Here is a 21,800-nt window from a genome sequence, read left to right as displayed (position 1 = left end):
GGTGGACAGCAGAAAACAGGACAGAAGCGACAGCCCGCCACCAGAGCCCAGAGGAAAACCATTCACCAGCTTTTAGGGGAGCTTTACCACGACAGACAGTATCTGGAAAATCTCCTGCTGGTGACTGGTAAGAGAGAGATGTGTGTGTGTGTGTGTGTGTGTGTGTGTGTGTGTGTGCGCGCGCGCGCACGCAGTGGTATGAAAATTAGAACACAGAAGTACATTGAATTCACAAAAAACATGAATGTATCAATGAACGAATGAAAGAAAATATCAGACGGTTCTGAAGGGTAGGTATGGGTAATTGCGAACAGCGTGTAATTGCGAACGATTCGTATACCACCCCACTTCGAAGCGTTCTTAACGGTTGCATTTCACAGTTTAATGTCTGCTTCGACAGGCTTTTTCAAATGCCTTTAATGAATATCCATTTCCATGAACCAGTCAAACATCAGCTGTTTCTGGCTATTTCCGCGCTCTTTATTCTCTTCGCGGACCACTGCCGACCAAAGTTACAACCGTGCTCGCAAAATCCTAAAATCAAGGGAAGCAAGTTGAAGGACTTCAACTTTGACACAGTTTAAAATAGTTGATTTGATCGGATATGTTGAATGCGCATTACCAATGCTGTGAGAATTTAGGAAAGCACATTTGTGATAGATCAGAACGTCAGTTTTGACAGGAATCTGAAAAAATAGTTTGCAATCAGACCACATCCGGGATATTTTGACATGAGTCTATTTGCGAATGATGCTGCACAGTTCCTGAGCACTCTCGAAAGGGTGTGGAGTGTGGGGTGTGTGTGTTTAAATGTCTGTCTGTGTGTTTGTGTGCGTGTGTGTGATCAAAACAGACAATACAGCAGTCTGGTGCGATATTCCAATAATACTGATGTTTGTCTAATGAGTTAAAGACCTGCTTCTGTTTTAATTGTCTACACGTAACCAAAGCCATCGTTCGCAATCAGACTTGCCCATTCGCATTTACCCTCAGGCACCCTGGCTATTTCAAACGTCGACAAAAAGTTGAAAAGAATGAGCAGATGAACTTTTCCTGGTGGAATCATTCGGAGAAAGCCTTCAAAAACAAAAGAACTACGTTTGACTGTCGTACGACATGTTATCTGTACAGTACACACGTTGAGCTGGTCGCTTCGACTGGATCGTTCGGAAGTAGGCATACCTACCCTGCACATAATTTCCTTCAGAAATGTTCAGAAATGAAAAGCAGACTATTCTGTTGTTGCTGTTGTTCTTTTTTTTAAATAGGACATAAAGAGTGCGCCAAGACTCAGCAACAAACGATAACATTTCAGATACATACCAAAAATTCACTCCACTTGCACCCATCCCTTGATGACACGGGCTTTTTGTATTTGTATTTGTATTTCTTTTTATCACAACAGATTTCTCTGTGTGAAATTCGGGCTGCTCTCCCCAGGGAGAGCGCGTCGCTACACTACAGCGCCACCCATTTTTTTGAATTTTTTCCTGCATGCAGTTTTATTTGTTTGTCCTATCGATGTGGATTTTTCTACAGAATTTTGCCAGGAACAACCCTTTTGTTGCCGTGGGTTCTTTTACGTGCGCTAAGTGCATGCTGCACACGGGACCTCGGTTTATCGTCTCATCCGAATGACTAGCGTCCAGACCACCACTCAAGGTCTAGTGGAGGGGGAGAAAATATCGGCGGCTGAGCCGTGATTCGAACCAGCGCGCTCAGATTCTGTCTCTTCCTAGGCGGACGCGTTACCTCTAGGCCATCACTCCACTCCTTTTTACACACACACACACGCGCGCGCGCGCGCGCGCTTGTACGGGCGGAGAGAAACAGAGGGAGAGAGAGAGTAAAACACACACACACACACACACACACACACAGACAATAAAACACACACACACAAACAAACATACACACACACACACATACACACACCTACCTACCTACTTACTTATTTACTTACTAACGCACATCCTGTGACACAGACGAATCTACAGCGTTTGGAAAAACCATGAGCGGGCTGGCGGATGGGGGTCTGTCTTACCTGGACACCCGGACCAACTTCTGGAGGCAGCAGAACCCCATCTACTCCATGGCGTACCAGAAGCGTGCCTTTAAGGAAAGGTTCGGCCGAAAGGAAGTCTTGACCAAGGACCAAATCCTGACTTCCCTGGAGAAGATCGATGAAGGTAGGCTCGGTTTCAGTTTCGGTTTCTGCTTCTGTTTCAGTTTCTCCAAGGAGGCATCACTGCGTTTCTCGGACAAGTCCTTATATATATATATACTCTACACCACATCTGCTAGGCAGATGCCTGACCAGCAGCATAACCCAACGCGCTTATTAATCAGACGTTGAGTGCATGCGCATATAATCTTTGTGTAACCTCTTTTACTCCTGATGTGTTGTTGGTGGAGATTTTTCCGATCTCCCGGGTCAACATATGTGCAGACCTGCATGTACCTGAACCCCCTTCATGTGTATACGCACGCAGAAGATCAAATACCGCACGTTAAAGATCCTGTAATCCATGTCAGCGTTCGGTGGTCACAGTTATGGGAAAAAAGAACATACGCAGCATGCACACCTCCGAAAACGGAGTATGGCTGCCTACATGGCGGGTTAAAAACGGTTATACTCCGTAAAAGCCTACTCGTGTACACACATGAGTGAACGTGGGAGTTTCAGCCCACGAACGAAGAAGAAGAAGAAGATAGCAATGAAAAAGAAAGGAATTTTCGTGTGGTTATTTTTAAGAAGAAGAAGAAGAAAGTGTTGAAAAGATTATATGGAACTCGGTTATTGTATGTTAGTGTGAAGAATTTCAACTTCTTATTTGAGAACATTGAAAAAGAAAGGAAATTTCAAGTTTTTATTATTAAAAAAAAAATGTTTATTTTATTTTGAAAGAAGAAGAAAGTGTTGAAAAGATATATCTAGGATTCGGCTTTTGTGTGTTGTTGTGTAAAATCTTGACTTCTTATTGAGAGCAATGAAAAACAAAGTTTTGTTTTGTTTTGTTTTGTTTTGTTCTGTCGCTTTACAACGTCTGAGATTTTGGCCGAGGTGCCAGGGATTCTTTTTGTTGTTGTTGTTTTGTTATTATTTGTGGGTTTTTTTGTTTTTTTTGTGGTCTTTTTGTTCATTTGTTAGTTTTGTTTCGTTTGTTTTGCTTCACCCCCTACTTTTTTAAACGCTAGCATTCAAATCTAAAACACGCCCTCTCCCCCCCTCCTCACCCCTACAGCCCACCCCATACCCTTCAACTCCACCCCACCAATCCTCATGCGTCTTTTAACAAAATTTCTATCATCATCATCATCATCATCATCATCATTATTATTATTATTATTATTATCCTCATCATCAGTATTATTATTATTATTATTATTGTCATCATCATCATCATTATTACTATTATCATCATCATCATTATTACTATTATCATTATTGTTACTAATATTATCATTATTGTCATCAGTTGCCATTATCATTACTATCATCATTTTTATTACCATTATCAGTGTTATTTCTATCATTATTGTTATTATCATTATCAGTACTGTTATCATTATTATTACTATTATCATTGTTAGTATTATTATCCGCACAATCATTATCACTATTATTATAATCATTATATTATTGGTAGTAGCAGCAGCAGGAGCAGCAGTAGTAGTATTTTATATTCATTTTTTTTTTGTTGTTGTTGTATTTGCAGCCCAGTCGACAGGGAGATATAAAACGGCGCTGTCGCGAGCCACCAAGTGCTTGCACCTTGTCAAGAGCAAGGCGGAGAGTCAGGTGATCAACAAGCAGGCTCTGATTGGTCAGCTGCACAGCTGTATCGGCAACGCCCACCTCGAGCTCAGCCAGTTTGAACGGGCCCTGAGCCATCATATGGAGGATCTGCGTATCGGGCGAAAGTTGTGAGTGTGCTGTTTTGGTGTGTGTGTGTGTGTGTGTGTGTGTGTGTGTTGGTGTGTGTGTGGGTGGGGGTGTCGGTGTGTGATGGTGTGTGTGTGTGTGAGGGGGAGGGGGTTGTGTGTGTGTGGAGGGTGGGGGCGCGGGGGGGCGGTGTGTGTGTTTGTGTGTGTGTGTGCGGGGGGGGGGGGGGGTGAGTGTTGGTGTGTGTGGGTGGAAGTGTGGGTGGGTGTCTGTGTGTGTGCCAGGGTGTTGGTGTGTGTGTGTGTGTGTGTGTGTGTGTTGGTGTGTGGGTGGTGGGTGTCTGTGTGTGTTGTGTGTGTGTGTTGTGTGTGAGTGTGTGTGTGTGTGTCGGTGTGTGTGTAGGGGAGGGTGTTAGTGTGTGTGTGTGTGGGGGGGGGAGGTGGGGGGAAGTGTCACTGTGTGTGTGTGTGTGTATGTGTGTGTGTGTGTGTGTGTGTGTGTGTGTGTGTGTGTAATACTGTATCCATCAATTCTGTAGGACTGCATACTACATGTTCAGTTTCTCAAGGAGGCGTCTCCTCGTTTGGACAAATCCATACATGCTACACCATATCTGCTAGGCAGATGCCTGACCAGCAGCTTAACCCAACGCGCTTTGTCAGGCCTCAAGTGCATATAATTATATTTGTGTACCTTTAATAGTGGATTTCTTCTCTAGAACTTTACCAGAGGACAACTCTTTTGTTGCCATGGGTTCTTTTTCAGTACGCCAAGTGCGTGCTCCCTACCGGGGGCCTCCTGCGGACTTGCCGTCTCATCCGAACTCTGCATTGGCAGATGAATATAAGGAGGAAAGTGGCAGTATGGTTGAGACGCTCGTCTGCCAATACAGAGTCCGTGAGGGTCTGGGTTCGAATCCCGCTCTCGCCCTTTCTCCCAAATTTGACTAGGAAATCGATCTGATGAGACGATAAACCCGGAGGTCCCAGGCTGTGCAGCACGCGCTTGGCGCACTGGAATAAGAACCCATGGCAACGAGAGTGTTGTCCTCTGGCGAAATTTTGTAGCCGCAGAAATCCACTCTGACAGGTACACAAATAATTATGTAATTTCCTGCGCATGCACTCAAGGCCTGATCAACTGAAACGGAAAGTGAATCTTGTGTGTCCCTCAGTGACATCGTGGAAGGCGTATCCAGAAGCACGAACAACATCGGCAGAATACACTTCCGGCAGGGAGAGTATGAAAAGGCCATACATGCGTAAGTTCGTTGGGGGCATCTGCAGCACCCCTTAGCGCGTGCGCACGCCGTGCATGCTCACGTACACGGACGCGTTTGTGCGCGTGCATGTCATGTAGGCCCACACACAGACAAGTATGAATTCTATGATTTCCGCTGGCATCCACACCACACGCACTGATGACACACAATGTCAAGAAGTTGAAAGGCATGTGCTTTGCATTGAGATGCAAGATGCATGCATACTGGCAAGTTTGATCACACATGTGTATACGTTAGCATTCGTGTCCATGTATTGCACACACACACACACACACACACACACACACACGACAAAATGGCGGAGACACTCAGCAGATAAATCTTCAGCAGTAAGAAGTTGTCGCAAACGTGTTGAAGAACATGAGGACGAGAAGAACGAGCCGGAGAAACTGATTACACCTGTGCACAATGAAACCGCACAGAACAACGAGGCGGCCCGATTCTTTCTTGAAACCGGTGAGTCCGTAAATGCCGAGCGAAGCGAGTCTGGAAATACTGGGAGTAATGGTTGTCACATCCCACCGTAGCGAATTCTAGGGAAGCGTCTGTCTGCAAGACCGATGGGCAACCTCACCTCCATCTCCAAGGTGTCCGACACGATCACAGATCTGAAAAAAAATATCGTTATGGTCTTGTGTGATCGTGTTTACTCCCCCAAAACAACTGTGCGGCCACAAAGCTGATAGGGAGGTTCAAAGACAAACCCTACTCTGAACGTCTGAGAACGCTGAAACTGCCCAGCCAGGAATATCGCAGACAAAGGGGTGACATGATCGACACCTACAAGTACCTCACTGGGCTCTACACCACATCTGTGCCGCAACTTGAACTGCACAGCGGGCGAGAAACCAGAGGGAACAGTCTAAAACTGGCAAAACGCCGCTTCAGACAACTACGAAGCTCCTACTTCTCCCAGAGGATAGTCTCTTTGTGGAACAGCCTGCCCGAGGCAGTCACTGAGGCAAACAACCTTAACACATTTAAGAGTAGACTCGACGCCCACTGGGCCAATCTCCCAAGCCTGTACGACCCGGAGTGTAGTCACTGAGCAACATATAACTAGTGGAAATACAGACATTTACCAAATAGCCACACATGCGGCACAGTACCAGTTCTATCGAAGGAAAGTGAACAGGCCTAAACGGCCTTCAATATTAAAGTTCAAGTTCAAGAAAAGGTAACCAAGCGTTGTACTGTTTCCATGACAACACAGACAACTCAAAAAGACAGCCCCAGCCCTACGCCTACCTACGCCGATGTGGCCAGAATTTCCTCTCCAGAAATTCCAGCGTTTTCTGCAGGTCGAAGAAGAACTACTCACCCAAGCCATCAAGTCAAAACTAAAGGACAAAAAACAGGTTGGAAAATCGGCGACGTAATGTGACGACATGACAGATGACGTCAAAAATACGAAGAACGCGTTTCGAGCAGAAAGACGAAGAAAATGGGGAATTACCCAAGGTGGTGATTTTCCACGACTCCGTGTTGAACCGTGTACAGGAAAAAAACAACAACTGGGCAAATCTGATTATTTCAAAGCCTTTATGCAAAACAACAACAAAACAAGCACACTGTGACTGAAATAAAAAATTCACTGCAAGCTGTCACCTCCAGTACAGACGGAAAAGCCTGACGCTGTTGTCATTCATTGTGGCATCGTCGACATAAAATCCAAGAATACAACAGAAGTTTGCAATCTCTTTGTTCCAACCACTTAAAGACATTGCGAAGAAAAATCCAACAACAAAGTTGATAATAAGTTCAGCAACCACTGTCCAAAATTCAAAATGGAGGTCAAGAGACAACTTTTCAACGCAACGGTGACTTGGGAACTGTTTGATGAAAAGGACATGTCGTTTATAAAACACGACAACCTCAAGACCAACGCCCTCAGTGACACCAACGGCAGAGGAACCAGCGTCCTCGCAGCGAACATCGGGCAACATATTCGAGATCTTCTCTGGGAAACCCCCAAACAATCAACACACAGAGCCAGGTTCCATCATCACCAGAACCCCGCCCCCTTTTGATCACGGCTGGTACAATCCTTACGACGCACTGATGGACTGGCCAGTGTTCTATTAACATTTGCGTCAACCTCTGCCTGGCACTGATTAACTTTTGTGCTGAGCGATATTCTTGTTTTGCTGAGTGACCTTTCTTCCTGCCGTTTGCGAGTACATTTTTCTGTGTATCCCCCTTTAACCACCATCTCCAACCCCAAATCACACACACACACACACACACACACACACACAATAAAATTATGATTGTCATTCCCGCGAGTCCTACAAGTGGGCAAGAACACCTCAGGCGAACTGCGCACACCACGAAACAAATCACAAAGCTCGCGGTCAGCAAGACCGTAGTTTTTTTTTGTGGTGTTGTTTTGTTTTTTTGGTTTTTTGTTTTGTTTTGTTTTTTACTCGGCCGTAGTGCCGTAGTCTGGGGGCTTGAATCGTAGAAACCACGGACTATTCGTTGTAATAGTAGCAGCAGCAGGTAGTAGCCTAGTAGAAGTACTGTGTAGTAGAAGCAGCAGCAGTACTAGTGGTAGAAGTAGTAGTAGCAGCAGCAGTAGTAGCAGTAGTAGTAGTAGGAGCAGTAGCAGCAATAGAAGTAGTCGGAGCAGTAGCACCAATAGTAGTAGTCGGAGCAGTAGCAGCAATAGAAGTAGTCGGAGCAGTAGCAGCAATAGTAGTAGTCGTCGTAGGCAGGTCTTCTTCATTCGTGGGCTGAAACTCCCACGTTCACTCGTATGTACACGAGTGGGCTCAGTTTTACGTGAATGACCGTTTTTACCCCGCCATGCAGGCAGCCATACTCCGTTTTTGGGGAGGGGGTGGGGGGTGCATGCTAGGTATGTTCTTGTTTCCATAACCGTCGTAGGCAGGATTAAGTGCTGTGTGAAACAAGTGAGTCAGTCGACCTTCACCTTTCACAAAACGACGATGTACGCCGGGTACGGTACGGTGTCATTCAGGTGGGAGTCCAAGATGGACCTGCTGAAAAGCGGCCAGGAGACGATGTGGATGTGTCACGAGCTGGGCCGCTGCTACCTGGAGCTGGGCAAAGCCAGTGACGCCCTCTACTACGCCAGCAAGTCCATGGACGAGGCCGACTACGATGGGAACGCCGAGTGGCAGCTCCAATCCTCTGTGCTGGCCGGGCAGTGTGAAGGTATGCATGAATGAGTTTCGGTATCAGTTTCACTTTCTCAAGGAGGCGTCACTGCGTTGGGACGAATCCATGTACGCTACACCACATCTCCTCAGTAGGCACCAGATGCCTGACCAGCAGGCTAACCAAACGCCGCGCTTAGTCAGGCCTTCAGCACATGCTTATATGTTTGTGTACCTGTCAGGAGTGGATTTCCTTTTTTTAAATTTAATTTAATTTTATTTATCTATTTATTTTTTTATACATAATTTTGCCAGAGGACACAACACTTTTGTTGCCAAGGGTTCTTTTTCAGTGCGCTAAGTGCTTGCTGCATGCAGGACCTTGGTTTATCGTCTCACTGATCCGAAAGACTAGATGCTCAGTTTGATTTTCCAGTCAAACTTGGGAGAAAGGGCGAGAGCAGGATTAGAACCCACACCCTCACGGGCTCTCTCTTTTTCGGAGTCATTGGTTGATATGGATACTTAAACACCGCCTGTCTCGGGTCGGAGACCAAGCTCTTAGCGTTTTATAAACTCTGGGTCATTTGCACAACAGGCTTCCCACCTGGGTAGAGCCGCGACTGACAGCTGCCTTTGGGCACTCATCAGTCATTTTCAGTCTCATTTAGTCAGGTTTCAGTCACACACGCATAAACACTCAAACAGACGTGTACCATTTTACGTGTATGACCGTCTTTTTTCTTTCTTTTTTTTTCTTTTTTGTTGTTGTATGTATTGTGTTTGTTTATTCAACCATGTTGGCAGCCAAACTCCGTTTCTGGGGGTGTGCGTGCCGGGTATGTTCTTGTTTCCGGCCAAACATGGAGTACAGCACTGAGGATTTTTAACGTGCGTATTTGATCTTCTGCATGCATATACACACGCAGGGGGATTCAGGCACTGGCAGATTCGTCTGCGCATCTGTTGACCTGGGAGATCGGGAAAAATCTCCACCCTTTACCCTCCAGGCGCCGTTACCAAGGTTCAAACCCGAGACCCTCCGATTGTATTTGTATATTTGTATTTGTATTACTCTTTTTGTCACAACAAATTTCTATTTCTCTGTGTGAAATTCGGGCTGCTGTCCCCAGGGAGAGCGTGTCACTACACTGACCTTTTTTTTTTTTTTCTGCCTGCGATTTTATTTGTTTTCCGATCGAGTGGATTCTTCTACAGAATTTTGCCAGGGGACAGCCCTTTTGTTGCCGTGGGTTCTTTTACGTGCGCTAAATGCATGCTACACACGGGACCTCGGTTTATCGTCTCATCCAAATGACTAGCGTCCAGACCACCACTCAAGATCTTGTGGAGGGGGAGAAAATACTGGCGACTGCCAGTGTGATTCAAACCAGCGCACTCAGATTCTCTCGCTTCCTAGGCGGACGCGTTACCTCATGCCACACTCCACTGAAAGTCCACTGAGCGCTTTAACCACTCGGCTGTTGCAACACAACTTTCAGCTTGGGCTTCAAGGCAGTGCCAAGGCGTGCGAACTGATCCATATGCGCTATACCACGTCTGCTGGGAGGAAGGTGGCAGAATGGTTAAGACACTCAGCTGCTGAAACTGATACAGAGAGCCCGTGAGGGTGCGGGTTCGAATCCCGCTCTCGCCCTTTCTCCCAAGTTTGACTGGAAAATCAAACTGAGCGTTTAGTCTTTCGGATGAGACGATAAGCCGATGTCCCGCTGTGTGCAACACGCACTTCGCGCACTGGGGGAAAAAAAAGAAAGAAAGAAAAAAAAAAAAAAAAGAACCCGTGCCAACGACAGCGTTGTCGTCTGGCAAAATTATGTGAAAAGAAATCCCCTCTGATAGGTACAGTTTCAGTTTCAGTAGCTCAAGGAGGCGTCACTGCCTTCGGACAAATCCATATACGCTACACCACATCTGCCAAGCAGATGCCTGACCAGCAGCGTAACCCCCAACGCGCTTAGTCAGGCCTTGAGAAAAAAAAAGTAAATAAATAATAGATAAATACATTAAAAAAAAAAGAACTACTACTACTAATAATAATATGTATAAGGCGCAAAAACTTGATGAAGTCAACTATAAGCGTACCACACAAAAAAGTAATAATAATAATGATAATAATAATAATAATAATAAAATAAAATAAATAAATAAATAGATAAAATTAATAAATAAAAAAGACAACAATGATGATAAATAAATAAATGTAAAACATGCAGACACACATACACACACATATGCATAACAGATATGCACCAAACATGCAGTTTCACAGATATGAAAGCACAGTCAAATACACATAAATCTACATGAGCCCCAGCACACACACACACACACACACACACATACATTACCCTGCACCCCCTCTACCCCCCTCCTCCACACACTCATTTCTAGGCTACGAATCGCAGCTTCCACGGCACACACACACACACACACACACACACACACACACACACACACACACACTTACTTGTACAAGCACACACACATACGCCCATACCCCCCACACCCAACCCTCATCACATATATACAAAGATACATACGTATATGCACACCCGCACGTTCCAATATTCCGTTGCTCCCACAATGTAGGCATGATTACACACAAATACCTCATCCTCTATCCCCCCCCCCCCCTCCCACACACACACATACGCACGTGCACAAAACTCTCCTGACACTTGTGGTACACTTACACCCTCGCGCATGCACAAACGCACACAAACACAGACCCACACATACACACAAACACACACATACACACACGTACAGAGGCTGCCACTGATTGGCCGCATGAGGGATGGGATGGGAAAAGATCTCTGATGCCAAGAACGTGGCGTCCAGTGTATTGCTCAGTCTATTGTATTTGGAAAAGCCCACAGAGACTCTGTTCCGTTTTGAAGAAATTTGCGCAATGTTGGTTTGGAAATTATGCCGATATTTGTTTGATTTGCAAAGCATCGTGCTCTACCTTTCATGCTAGACTTACGGGCGCTCCCTCTGTCTGCAATTATTTCTTTGAAGCGATCGATGGTGTGATGGCCTTGTACTTGTTCTTTTTTTTTAATATTCTTTGACTTTTCTGAGGATTTCCGATTTTCCTAGATGTAGGCCGCCCGTTGTTGTTGCGTTACTAGCAAGTCTGTCAGCTCGCTCATTTCCCTTAACACCTGCATGTCCCGGGCAGTATGACCATGTAAGTTTTTTAATCTGAAAGTTGCTCATTGCCTTATGCCACTCTGGGCCTCCCATTCCATTTTCAGTTTTCTGTATGAGGTTCATTGAGTCGGTTAGAATCATGGCATGTTGGTTTCCGGGCATATGGATGGACGATAGCCACTGGAGGGCATGTGTTACAGCTTCAACTTCCATCGTCAGGCTGGAGGTTGTGACTTTGTAGGCAGCATTCTCTTCCCTAATTGTTTTTCCATTTTGTTTCGCAGTGAATCCCAACCGGACTGGTCTTTGGTGACTGAGCCATCTGTGTATATGATGATGTCCTCTTCTTTACTGTTTTCTTCTATGAGTAGCTTCACTTCCGCATCAGTTTTGCCCTCTGGCTATTCCCGACAATGTCTTCCTAGAGTGAGTGAAATGGCTGTGTTGAATAGATGGTTGAGGTTTTCGGGGTTTTTCTACCATTCTTTTGTTTCTTTCAGGTCTTGTAGTCGGCATACTAGCTGGATTGTGTCTTCTGCTTGCCCCATCCATGACCTTCCTCGTCCTAGACGGCTGCCTTTTGGTTCTTTGACTGCGTCATGCAGTGAGTTTTGAGGGTTTTCTAATGCTTTGAAGTAGGTCTTAACCTGTTCTAACTTGTTTCTGGCCTGCACTGAAGGAAGGTCAAGCAGGTATCACATGGTTTCTGTGGTTGTGTCTTTTGTTGTTCCAAGGATCAGCCTCATAGCTCCATTTTGAACTCTTTCTAATTTTAGGAGGTTGCTTTGAGATGGTGTTGTTAGCCTAAGTCCGTAGTCGATCACACTGAGGACGAGTGATTGGTATAGCAGGAAGAGGTGGCGTTGTTCAATACCTTTGGTTGCCATTGCTTTTAAGACTGAAAGGCCCTTTTTGCATTTGAGAACAGTATTTTCCGTATGTTTTCTGAAGGTCAGCATCCTGTCGAAGTGTATTCCTAGGTAGCGTAGGCATTCGGTTTTCTCGATCTGAATCCCGTCGAATGACACAGGTGGTGGTGATTTGCTCGCGGTTCTGTTGTTGAGGGCGCACAGCACCGTTTGGGCTTTCGCTGGATTGATGGAAGATCCTGTGTCTTTGCACCATTGAGCAATATTGTTTAGTTGTTTCTGGACGGCTTTAGTTCTTTCCTGAGCAATTTTCGAAGTTTTGAAGACCAGGCCATCATCCGCAAGAGTAAGCACCGGAACTATTCCACTGTTGTTTAAGTCTGCAAGGCCCTTCGTGTAGACGTTTAAGAGGGCAGTAGAGAGCGGAGACCCTTGTGTCAGTCCCATGGATAGTTTAGAAGGTGCAGACATCCAATCTCCGAGGCGTAGGACGACAGTTCTTTCTGATAGGTACACAAATATATAAGCATGCACTCAAGGCCTGACAAGCGCGAAAGTTGGGTTATGCTGCTGGTCAAGCATCTTCCTAGCAGATGTGGTGTTGCGTGTATGGATTTGTCCGAACGCAGTGACGCCTCTTTAAGAAACTGGAACTGAAACTGCTGGGAACAAAAAAGAAAGACAAAAGAGAGAGAGATAGACAGAGAAAGAGGAGCAGATTCCTCATCTTCGCATAATCCAGCGTACTGATCAGGTCTTGACTTCAACCTATCCTAGGTTTGTGTGAGACGGAGAAAAAAATACAATAACATAATTATAGTAAAGTGAAAGATATATAGAGGGCAAATCATAGAACGAAAACAAGAAAAAAACAAGAGAGGCAAGGCCTTCAAGACTCACTTGTGATACACTTTAAAAAAAAAAAATCCAAGCTTTTTATGTATTGAGTATAATGCATTTACTGTTATATTTTTTGTATTCTCTAAACTTGGCACTTTGATCTGATATTCAACCCAACAAAAGATCTGCCATTATTATCAATTTTTTTCCAACAGAAACTTCTTTTGCTAAGCATGGAAGTTTTGTTTATTGCAAACGTTTTGGTGCAGACAGTAAAATAAGGGAAATTACTCTGTAGGGGACTTAGTTTGCTTTAAACTGATCTTTCTCATCTTAAACATTATATTCAGAAATTATACTCAATACATAAAAAGCTTGGATATTATTTAAAAAGTGCATCACAAGTGAGTCTTGAAGGCCTTGCCTCTCTTGTTTCAAAATGTAATGTTTAAGATGAGAAAGATCAATTTAAAGCAAATTAAGTCCCCTAGCATTAATTAGAGTAATTTCCCTTTTTTTACTATCTGCACCAAAACGTTTGCAAAATAAATAAAACTTCCATGCTAGCAAAAGAAGTTCCTTTTTGAACAAAAAATGATAATAATGACTGCTCTTGTTGTTGGGTCGAATATCAGATCAAAGTGCCAAGTTTAGAGAATACAAAAAATATAAATATAACAGTAATGCAGTTTGCATATAATTAGGCTTCATTTTTTATTTTTTTGTGCCCATCCCAGAGGTGCAATATTGTTTTAAACAAGATGACTAAAAAGAACTGAATTTTTCCTATTTTTATGCCTAATTTGGTGTCAACTAACAAAGTATTTGCAGAGAAAATGTCAATGTTAAAGTTTACCACGGACACACAGACACACACACACACACACACACACACAGACAACCGAACACCGGGTTAAAACATAGACTCCCTTTGTTTACACAAGTGAGTCAATGATAGTCACGCTAACCGAACCGGCACGCACCCACACACACGCGCTCACTGACCAGATTGCAAACACACACACACACACACACACACACACACACACACACACACACATATATATATATATATATATATATATATGTACATATATATGCATGTATGTGTGTATCACTGTATGTATCTCTCTCTCTCTCTCTCTATATATATATATATATTCACACACGCCGTCTTCATCACACATAACAAAGGACAGGTACCAGAACCTGGCGTGTTTCCTAAATGAGACTGACTTTGAAGTGAGCTATGGTTAAAGCCTCCAATGTTCACACCATGCCAACGTTTGGCATTGCCCTGTTATTTTGTTATTTTCCAGTGAAGATGTACAATCTACCTTCTGCGGAGTACTACTTTCAAAAGGCTTTGGAGCTTTCCATCAAGCTAGGTAAGTATTCACATATATAGTGGTTGTGTAGGTCTGTAGCAATGTTGAGTGTTTGAAACTGATGTTTATATGATCCTCAGGGAAAAAAACAAAAATCTTACATGATATAAAGTTAGTAGATTACCCAAGCATTACAAATTATTGTCCTCGTAAATGAATATTTGCAATTGTAAAACTAATCTTAAAAAAGAAAATGAAAGGGGTGGGAAAATTAGGCACGAATGTAGATTGGACATGAGATGCTGGTATATGCTTACTCTGTGTGTGCGTGCGTGCGTGCGTGCGTGTGTGTGTGTGTGTGTGTGTGTGTGTGTGCGCGCCGCGCGCGTGTATTGAACACGTCAGTGATGTGCACATGCTGATCTCAACATGCAAACAATTCATGATTTACGAACAGCCTGCTAGTTGATTAACTCACTCAGTACGGCCAGTCCTCTCTTCTCCTCTACACAGACCCCTCGGATGTCCAGTGGGTGTCTGAATGACCCAACCTTTAGCTTCCGTCACAGAATTGTGGTATTTTTTGTCAACATTCACCTCTTCAGTATAAGAGCCTTCCGCTTGCAATATTTTGATGATGGTAATTGGGGTGAAACGCTGTTAACGTCGTCTCTTTCGCCGTTCGTATGGAAAGAGTTAACTTAGTGCCTTCTCCTCTCCTTTTCGAAGAAACGTTAGCAGGAACCCCAAAACGAATGTTACTGTGTCGCTGTGACAAGTGCTAGGACAGTCAGAACCACTGCCGCTCGGCGGCCGGCCGTCTTTCAGCTAGGTTCCAGTCACAGTGTAGCAGTGGACGACAAACCCGCCGTGTGCGTGTTCTTTCTGTCTCTGAGATTGATCATATCAGTATCAGTATCAGTAGCTCAAGGAGGCGTCACTGCGTTCGGACAAATCCATATACGGCTACACCACATCTGCCAGGCAGATGTCCGTGACCAGCAGCGTAACCCAACGCGCTTAGTCAGGCCTTGAGAAAATAAATAAATGAAAATTAAATAAATGAAAATAGATAAATAAATAAATAAATAAATAAAATAATAAAATAAAATAACAAAATAAATAAATAAATAAATAATAAAATAAGTAAATAAATAAATAAATAATAGATAAATGCATACAAAAATAACTACTACTACTACTAATAATAATATTTATAAGGCGCAAAAACTTGATGAAGTCAACTATAAGCGTACCAAAAAAAAAAAAAAAAAAAAAAATCATTATCTTATTATGCCGTGATTGATCATAAATATACAAGTTAAAACTTGACAAAACCAGTACCTCTTTTTTCGTTTGTTTGAAAACCAAACAACAGGCAACCAAAAGCCCCCTTTCAAAATCGATACTGCAGTCTCCACAAGTTTCAATAGCTGTAAGATTTTCCCAACCTAGCAAACTGCAAGTTTCCTCTTTTTCCGAGCTGTTGACCTCTTCAGTGCAACTTCCATGGAAGTTTCCATCAGCAGTTCTTTAAAAAGTGGAGTAACCTTGCTCGCTTACCCATTCCAAAGTGGGAGTTGCAGCCCACGAACACAGAAGAGCAGAAGAAGAAGAAGAAGAAGAAGAAGATGCGGATTCATGAGTCACTAAACTAAACTTGCTTTTCCGGTTTTTGTGTGTGTTTTTTTGGTCCCACAAACCATGGAAATGTAACCAATAGGTGCAATAATTTAGGATCCTGATAATCAGTATATCATCATCATCATCATCATCATCATCGTTATCATTATTATTATTTGAGAGAACGAGACAGTCGCAGACAAACAAACAAACATGAACCACACACACTCTCCTTTTCTTTCTCACGACTACCAAACATTACCACACTGAAGACACCATCTAAACTATTCCTTTTGCATTCGCAACTAAATTCAATAACAACTAAACTGGTGGTCGAATGACAGAAGACAAGGCCGGAGAAAGAGTTCTAAAGAAAACTGTAGATAACATCCGTATGAGGATGCAGATCGATGCCAAAAAAAATGCAACCCAAAGGAAGAACACAGAATTCCGCGTCAAATCAGAATCGCCGTGCGAGACAGAAACATTAAAAGTTGAACGAAAAACATCATTTCGAGAGAGAAAAGAGTCCATAGAGGAAGAACGAAAAAAATCATTAGTGGAGCGAAAACACTCAAAAGGTGAACGAAAAAAATCATCAGTTGTGCGAAAAAAATCATCAGTGGCGCGAAAAAAATCATCAGTGGCGCGAAAAAAATCTTCAGTGGTGCGAAAACATTCAGCTGGACAAACAGAATCAGCTGAACGTGGACGAAAAAACTCATCAGATGAGCGGAAACAATCAAAGGAAGATGAGCGAAAACGATCAACAGAAAGAAAAGCCTTAGTAGACACAGGCCATGAAGACACAAGTCCACATGAAACAGAGCAAGCTCCAGCTCCCAGTCATAGCGAAGGATTCTGCCAGCAAGCAACAGAGGATGTTCCAGTTCCTAGTCCTAGCCAAGGTCTCAACCAGCAAGCAACAGAGGAAGCTCCAGCTCCTAGTCCTAGCGAAGGATTCAGCCAGCCAGCAACAGAGAATGATGCGGCAGTGGGAGGGAACGAAGACAACGGCCATGACCCAGGCAATGAGGAGCGGGAAGGAGGAGAGGAGGGGGGGCCGTAACCGCCTTCCGTTCCAGGGCCAGTGAGGAGAGGATGGGATGCAGAGAGTGGAGGGGGAAAGTGGGTTTGGATTCAACCAGCCCTTCTCTGATTGTACCCGAGGTGAGTCAGATTTGTTTGACAATGATGATGATGATGATGATATGGATACTTATATTCCGCCCATCCTCGGTTGGAGACCAAGCTCGAAGCGCTTTACAAACACGGGATAAATTTGCACAACAGGCTGCCTACCTACCACTGGGCACTAATCTTTCGTTTCCTGTGTCATTCAATCAGGTTTCAGTCACGCACAAATACACACTCACACAGACATGGGACATTTTACGTGTATGACCATTTTTGTGTTTTTAGGGGTGTGCATGCTGGGTATGTTCTTGTTTCCATAACCCACCGAACACTGACATGGATTACAGGATCTTTAACATGTGTATTTGACCTTCTGTATTTAATCTTCCGCGTGCGTATACACATGAAGGGGGTTCAGGCATTAGCAGGTCTGCACATAATTATGTAGGCCTGGGAGATCGGAAGAAATCTTCACCGTTTACCCGCCTGGTGCCATTACCAAGATTCGAACCCGGGACCTTAAGATTGAAAGTCCAGCGCTTTAACCCTTTCACCGCCAGTCAATTTAGAGCGCAAAATTCCCTTGTGCTACAAACACAGAAAATATTGTGTTTTAGAATAGCTGGGAATTCCCCCAGCGATGTGTAGAAAATACGGCCTGTCCTACAACCGAACATAAAGAGCAGTAGATACATGGATAACAGTCCCATGATCTGGTCACCCTTCAGTGACATGGGTCGTCTACCTAGCTGCTGCATAAATGTGAGTTTGACAGTGAAAGGGTTAACCACTTGGCTCTTGCGCATTGATATGGACACTTATATGCACCTGTCCTCGGTCGGAGACCGACAGGCTGCCTACCTGTGTTGAGCCGACTGACAGTTGCCATTTCGGTGTTCATTTGTTTCTTGTGTCAATCAGATTTCAGGCACGCACACACACACACACACACTCAGACAGACATGTAACATTTTTACGTGTATGACTGTTTTGATTAATTACCCCACCATGTAGGCAGCCATACTCCGTTTTCTGGGGTATGCTTGCTGGGTATGTTCTCGTTTCCATAACCCACCAAATACTGACATGGATTACAGGATCTTTAACGTGTGTATTTGATCTGCGTGCGTATACACACGAAGAGGGTTCAAGCACTAGCAGGTCTGCACATATGTTGACCCAGGAGATCGGAAAATCTCCACCCTTTACCCACTAGGCGTTGTCACCAAGATTTGAACGCGCGACCCTCAGATTGAAAGTCCAACGCTTTAACTACTCGACTATTGCGCCCATCTGTTCAGTTTTCAGTTGCAGTCTCTCAAGGAGACATCACTGAGTTCAGATGAATCAGCATACAATACACCACATCTGCTGAGCAGATGCCTGACCAGCAGCATGACCCAACACACTTTGTCAGGCCTTGAGTGCATGCACATAATTTATATCTGTATACCTGTCAAAGCCAATTTCTTATACAGAATCTAGCCAGAGGACAACACTTAAGTTGCAATGGGTTCTTTTTCAGTGTGCCAAGTGTGTGCTGCGTACGGAAACTCGATTTAGCATCTCATCCGAATGACTAGATGCTCAGTTTGATTTCCCAGTCAAACTTGGAAGAAAGGGTGAGACTGTACTGGCAGATAAGTATCTTAATGCTGTAAAAACTGTTTTGGGAAAAAAAACAACTTTACTTTGCCATCCGACAATAGGTGCCAGAATGGTGATCAGAATGACATAAAAGGTACATGCTACATGTGAAATGCCTTTGTGCGAGTTGTGCTCCCAGAAGTGTTTGTGATGTAACTTATGTGTGAGAGTTGGTGGGTGATGGATGACAAGCGCCTGTGAATTACGTTTCTGTCAATAGATTTTCTAGCTACCATACCGCAAAGACAGTTATTGAATAATGTGAATGAATGAGTGAAATATTGTTGTAAGTCAGTCAATCTGTTTATTTATGACATCTTGCCTTGACCGAGCTCATCACACTCATTTCAAAATCAGCCATGGGAGCCAGCTTAGTCACACAACTGGAGTTGAGAACTGACAGGCCGGGGATCAATAAAATCCTCAAAATTAATGTCTGGTGGGTGTGTTGGGTGGTTGCTTAATTGTTACACGCTGAGCTGGTTAGTTGTTGCTGGTTAATCATGTTTATTGTCCAAGTTGGAAGATAGTTTTGATCAGTTTGCTGAATGACCAAGTAATGGCAGTACTTCTATGACATAATAATAATTATGATAACAATATAATAATAGTAATAATAATAGTGCACATTTGTAAAGCGAATTTTAACCGGACCACTGCTCAAAGTGCTTTACTTTCGGTCCCCCTCCTCCCCTCTCCATAACTCCCCCCACCACGCACACAAACACATGCCAGAATACACTTGGGCAATTGAACATTAGATACCACCCACCCACCAACCCATCACGTCCTCTGGAAAACACAGCCCTGCAATTTTTGCAACGCACTCGTGCACGTACACATACACACCAATGCAGGGATACTAAGCACCCTGCCACACACAAATGGCAAACGGCTATAGATATATTTTTGTTTGATCAAATAAGTCAGTTTCATGACATTGTCACGTGTTTGGTTCATTTATTCTTGGAAGCTTTTGTTTCTGTGAACATAAAGATATGTACAACTTGCCAGAATTCTGTGATAGGTAATTTTTTTTTTTTTTTTTGTACAGGAAAAAGACTCCACCTGGATAATCATCTCACTGGAATGGGCCTCAAGCTTCTTAACACTTTGCGGTGTTGTTGGCAAGGTTTACTGCTTTGGTCAAGACTGCTTCAATGCATGTTCATGGAAGCAGCGACCGTTTCTTTGTTTTCAAACTTACTTATATTCAGAAGACGGTTACTTTTTGTCTGCTTGTCAGTTCATGTCTAATTTGAGATTTTCATTGGAGAGAAATATATATACTGGTGTGTTTGTGAGTGTTACAGTGTCAGTCCTTCATACCTTTGAAGTTCATTGGGCGATTTTTGTATTTGCAGAGACATGCATGGACAGTGCATTCCATGGGCTTTGGCAGCTAAGCTGTGGGGTGGGTGAAGGGAATGGGGTGGGTGGGGGAAGAGAGAATAAATGACAAGTCTCAGTTAGAGAGCTTCCAACATATTTCGTAATTCCTTTGGGTAATTTGAGTAATTGGCCTTTTTTTTTCTTCTTTTTTTGTTTTGTTTTTATATTCAGGTTTATATATTTTGTTTCTTACACTTTTGAACAGTTATATACTGAGGATTTGACAGTTTAGGTGGGCTCGTTTTCATCTGTATGCTGTCTACTATGTATCGATTCCTTTACATTTTTTATTCAGGTCTACCATAATTATATTTATTTTATTTTATAAATTTTTTAATAGTTATATTGAAGAATAGTTGCTTTCCGGGGATCATTTTCATTCACATGCATTTTTGTGTATCAACTTTTCAGTTTATTTGTGGGTTTTTTGTTGTTGTTTTTTTTTTTTGGTATGTTGTTGATGTAATGCCTACATAGGACAATATTGCTGTTCTCATCATCATTGTCAACAATCATCATGTTTTAATATTTCTAATTTAACAAGTAGAAGGAACTGTTATTTGTATTTAGCATCGTGGATTATAATGCCATTTAAGGTAATTTCCACTTTTTTTTTTGTATATACTTTGTAATCAGTCATATTGGAGACCTATTAATTTAACAGTTTTTCCCTCACAATTTTACCATTTATGGCATATTTTTGAACATAAATGTGCAGTTGTATTACAAAAAAAGGCAATAAATATTTACATTTAGAAAAAAAAAAGATGAAAAGTTTGAATGGATGATCTGGAATCCTGACATTTGACTTTGTGTGCAGTAAGTGTGTGCGATGACTACTCTTCTTTGAATGTTTTTGGTTTTCACGTTTTTGCACAAATTCAATAAAATGCTCAAACCTTTAAGAAACAATCAAAAAGTCACAACTATGATGAACTCAAGTATCTATTCAGACCATATCTTCAAAACAAGCAAAAAGACAAAGTTGAACTGCTTGCTGAGATGGAAGAACCCATGACTGAGAGGAACGTGATTGTCATTTTTACTTCACATCCGTTCATTATTTCACACAGCATCCTTTGACAGTAAAGCTACATCTCTTTCCTCTATATATTTTTTTAATAGATCACATTACATGCAAACAAATCAAAATCTGATGATCAGATCACATCTGCGCTACTCTTTTTTGTTGTTGATCATCGTAAACATTATCCTGTGATACACAATGGAAACGAAAAAAACCCAAACAACAACAAAACAGCCAGCCATTCTCGGTACTATCTTTCAGTCTTCATTACTGTTTACACCACACCGACTTCAAAAGATCTTTCAATGACTAAATTTTTAGCACAAGAAAAAACAAAACAAAAAACAAAACAAAACAAACCCACAACCCAGTGATTCACGATTCTTTCATGCTCATTTACAGCAGCACAAGATCACAAAACCGACAAAACCCAGACAGACCATGAACTGAGAAGATACAAAAAACCTGTC

The 21,800-nt window shown here is 42.9% G+C and overlaps 1 protein-coding gene across 1 annotated transcript in view; it reads left to right on the top strand.

The window, feature by feature from the left end:
* Positions 1-17,196, top strand: part of LOC143276429 (outer dynein arm-docking complex subunit 4-like) — a 25,995-nt gene extending 8,799 nt beyond the window's left edge. The window contains exons 5-11 of the mRNA XM_076580919.1: positions 1-127; positions 1,986-2,189; positions 3,720-3,927; positions 5,061-5,147; positions 8,152-8,348; positions 14,496-14,564; positions 16,955-17,196. The exon at positions 1-127 is cut by the window's left edge and continues 45 nt beyond it. Of these exons, the coding sequence (XP_076437034.1) occupies positions 1-127; positions 1,986-2,189; positions 3,720-3,927; positions 5,061-5,147; positions 8,152-8,348; positions 14,496-14,564; positions 16,955-17,196 (1,134 nt within the window). The remainder of the gene's footprint in view (positions 128-1,985; positions 2,190-3,719; positions 3,928-5,060; positions 5,148-8,151; positions 8,349-14,495; positions 14,565-16,954) is intronic.
* Positions 17,197-21,800: the final 4,604 nt, after the last annotated feature.

This window comes from Babylonia areolata, chromosome 32, assembly GCF_041734735.1.
Source record: "Babylonia areolata isolate BAREFJ2019XMU chromosome 32, ASM4173473v1, whole genome shotgun sequence".
In the NCBI taxonomy this organism is placed as follows: domain Eukaryota; kingdom Metazoa; phylum Mollusca; class Gastropoda; order Neogastropoda; family Buccinidae; genus Babylonia; species Babylonia areolata.
This window is presented reverse-complemented; position numbering and strand designations above follow the sequence as displayed.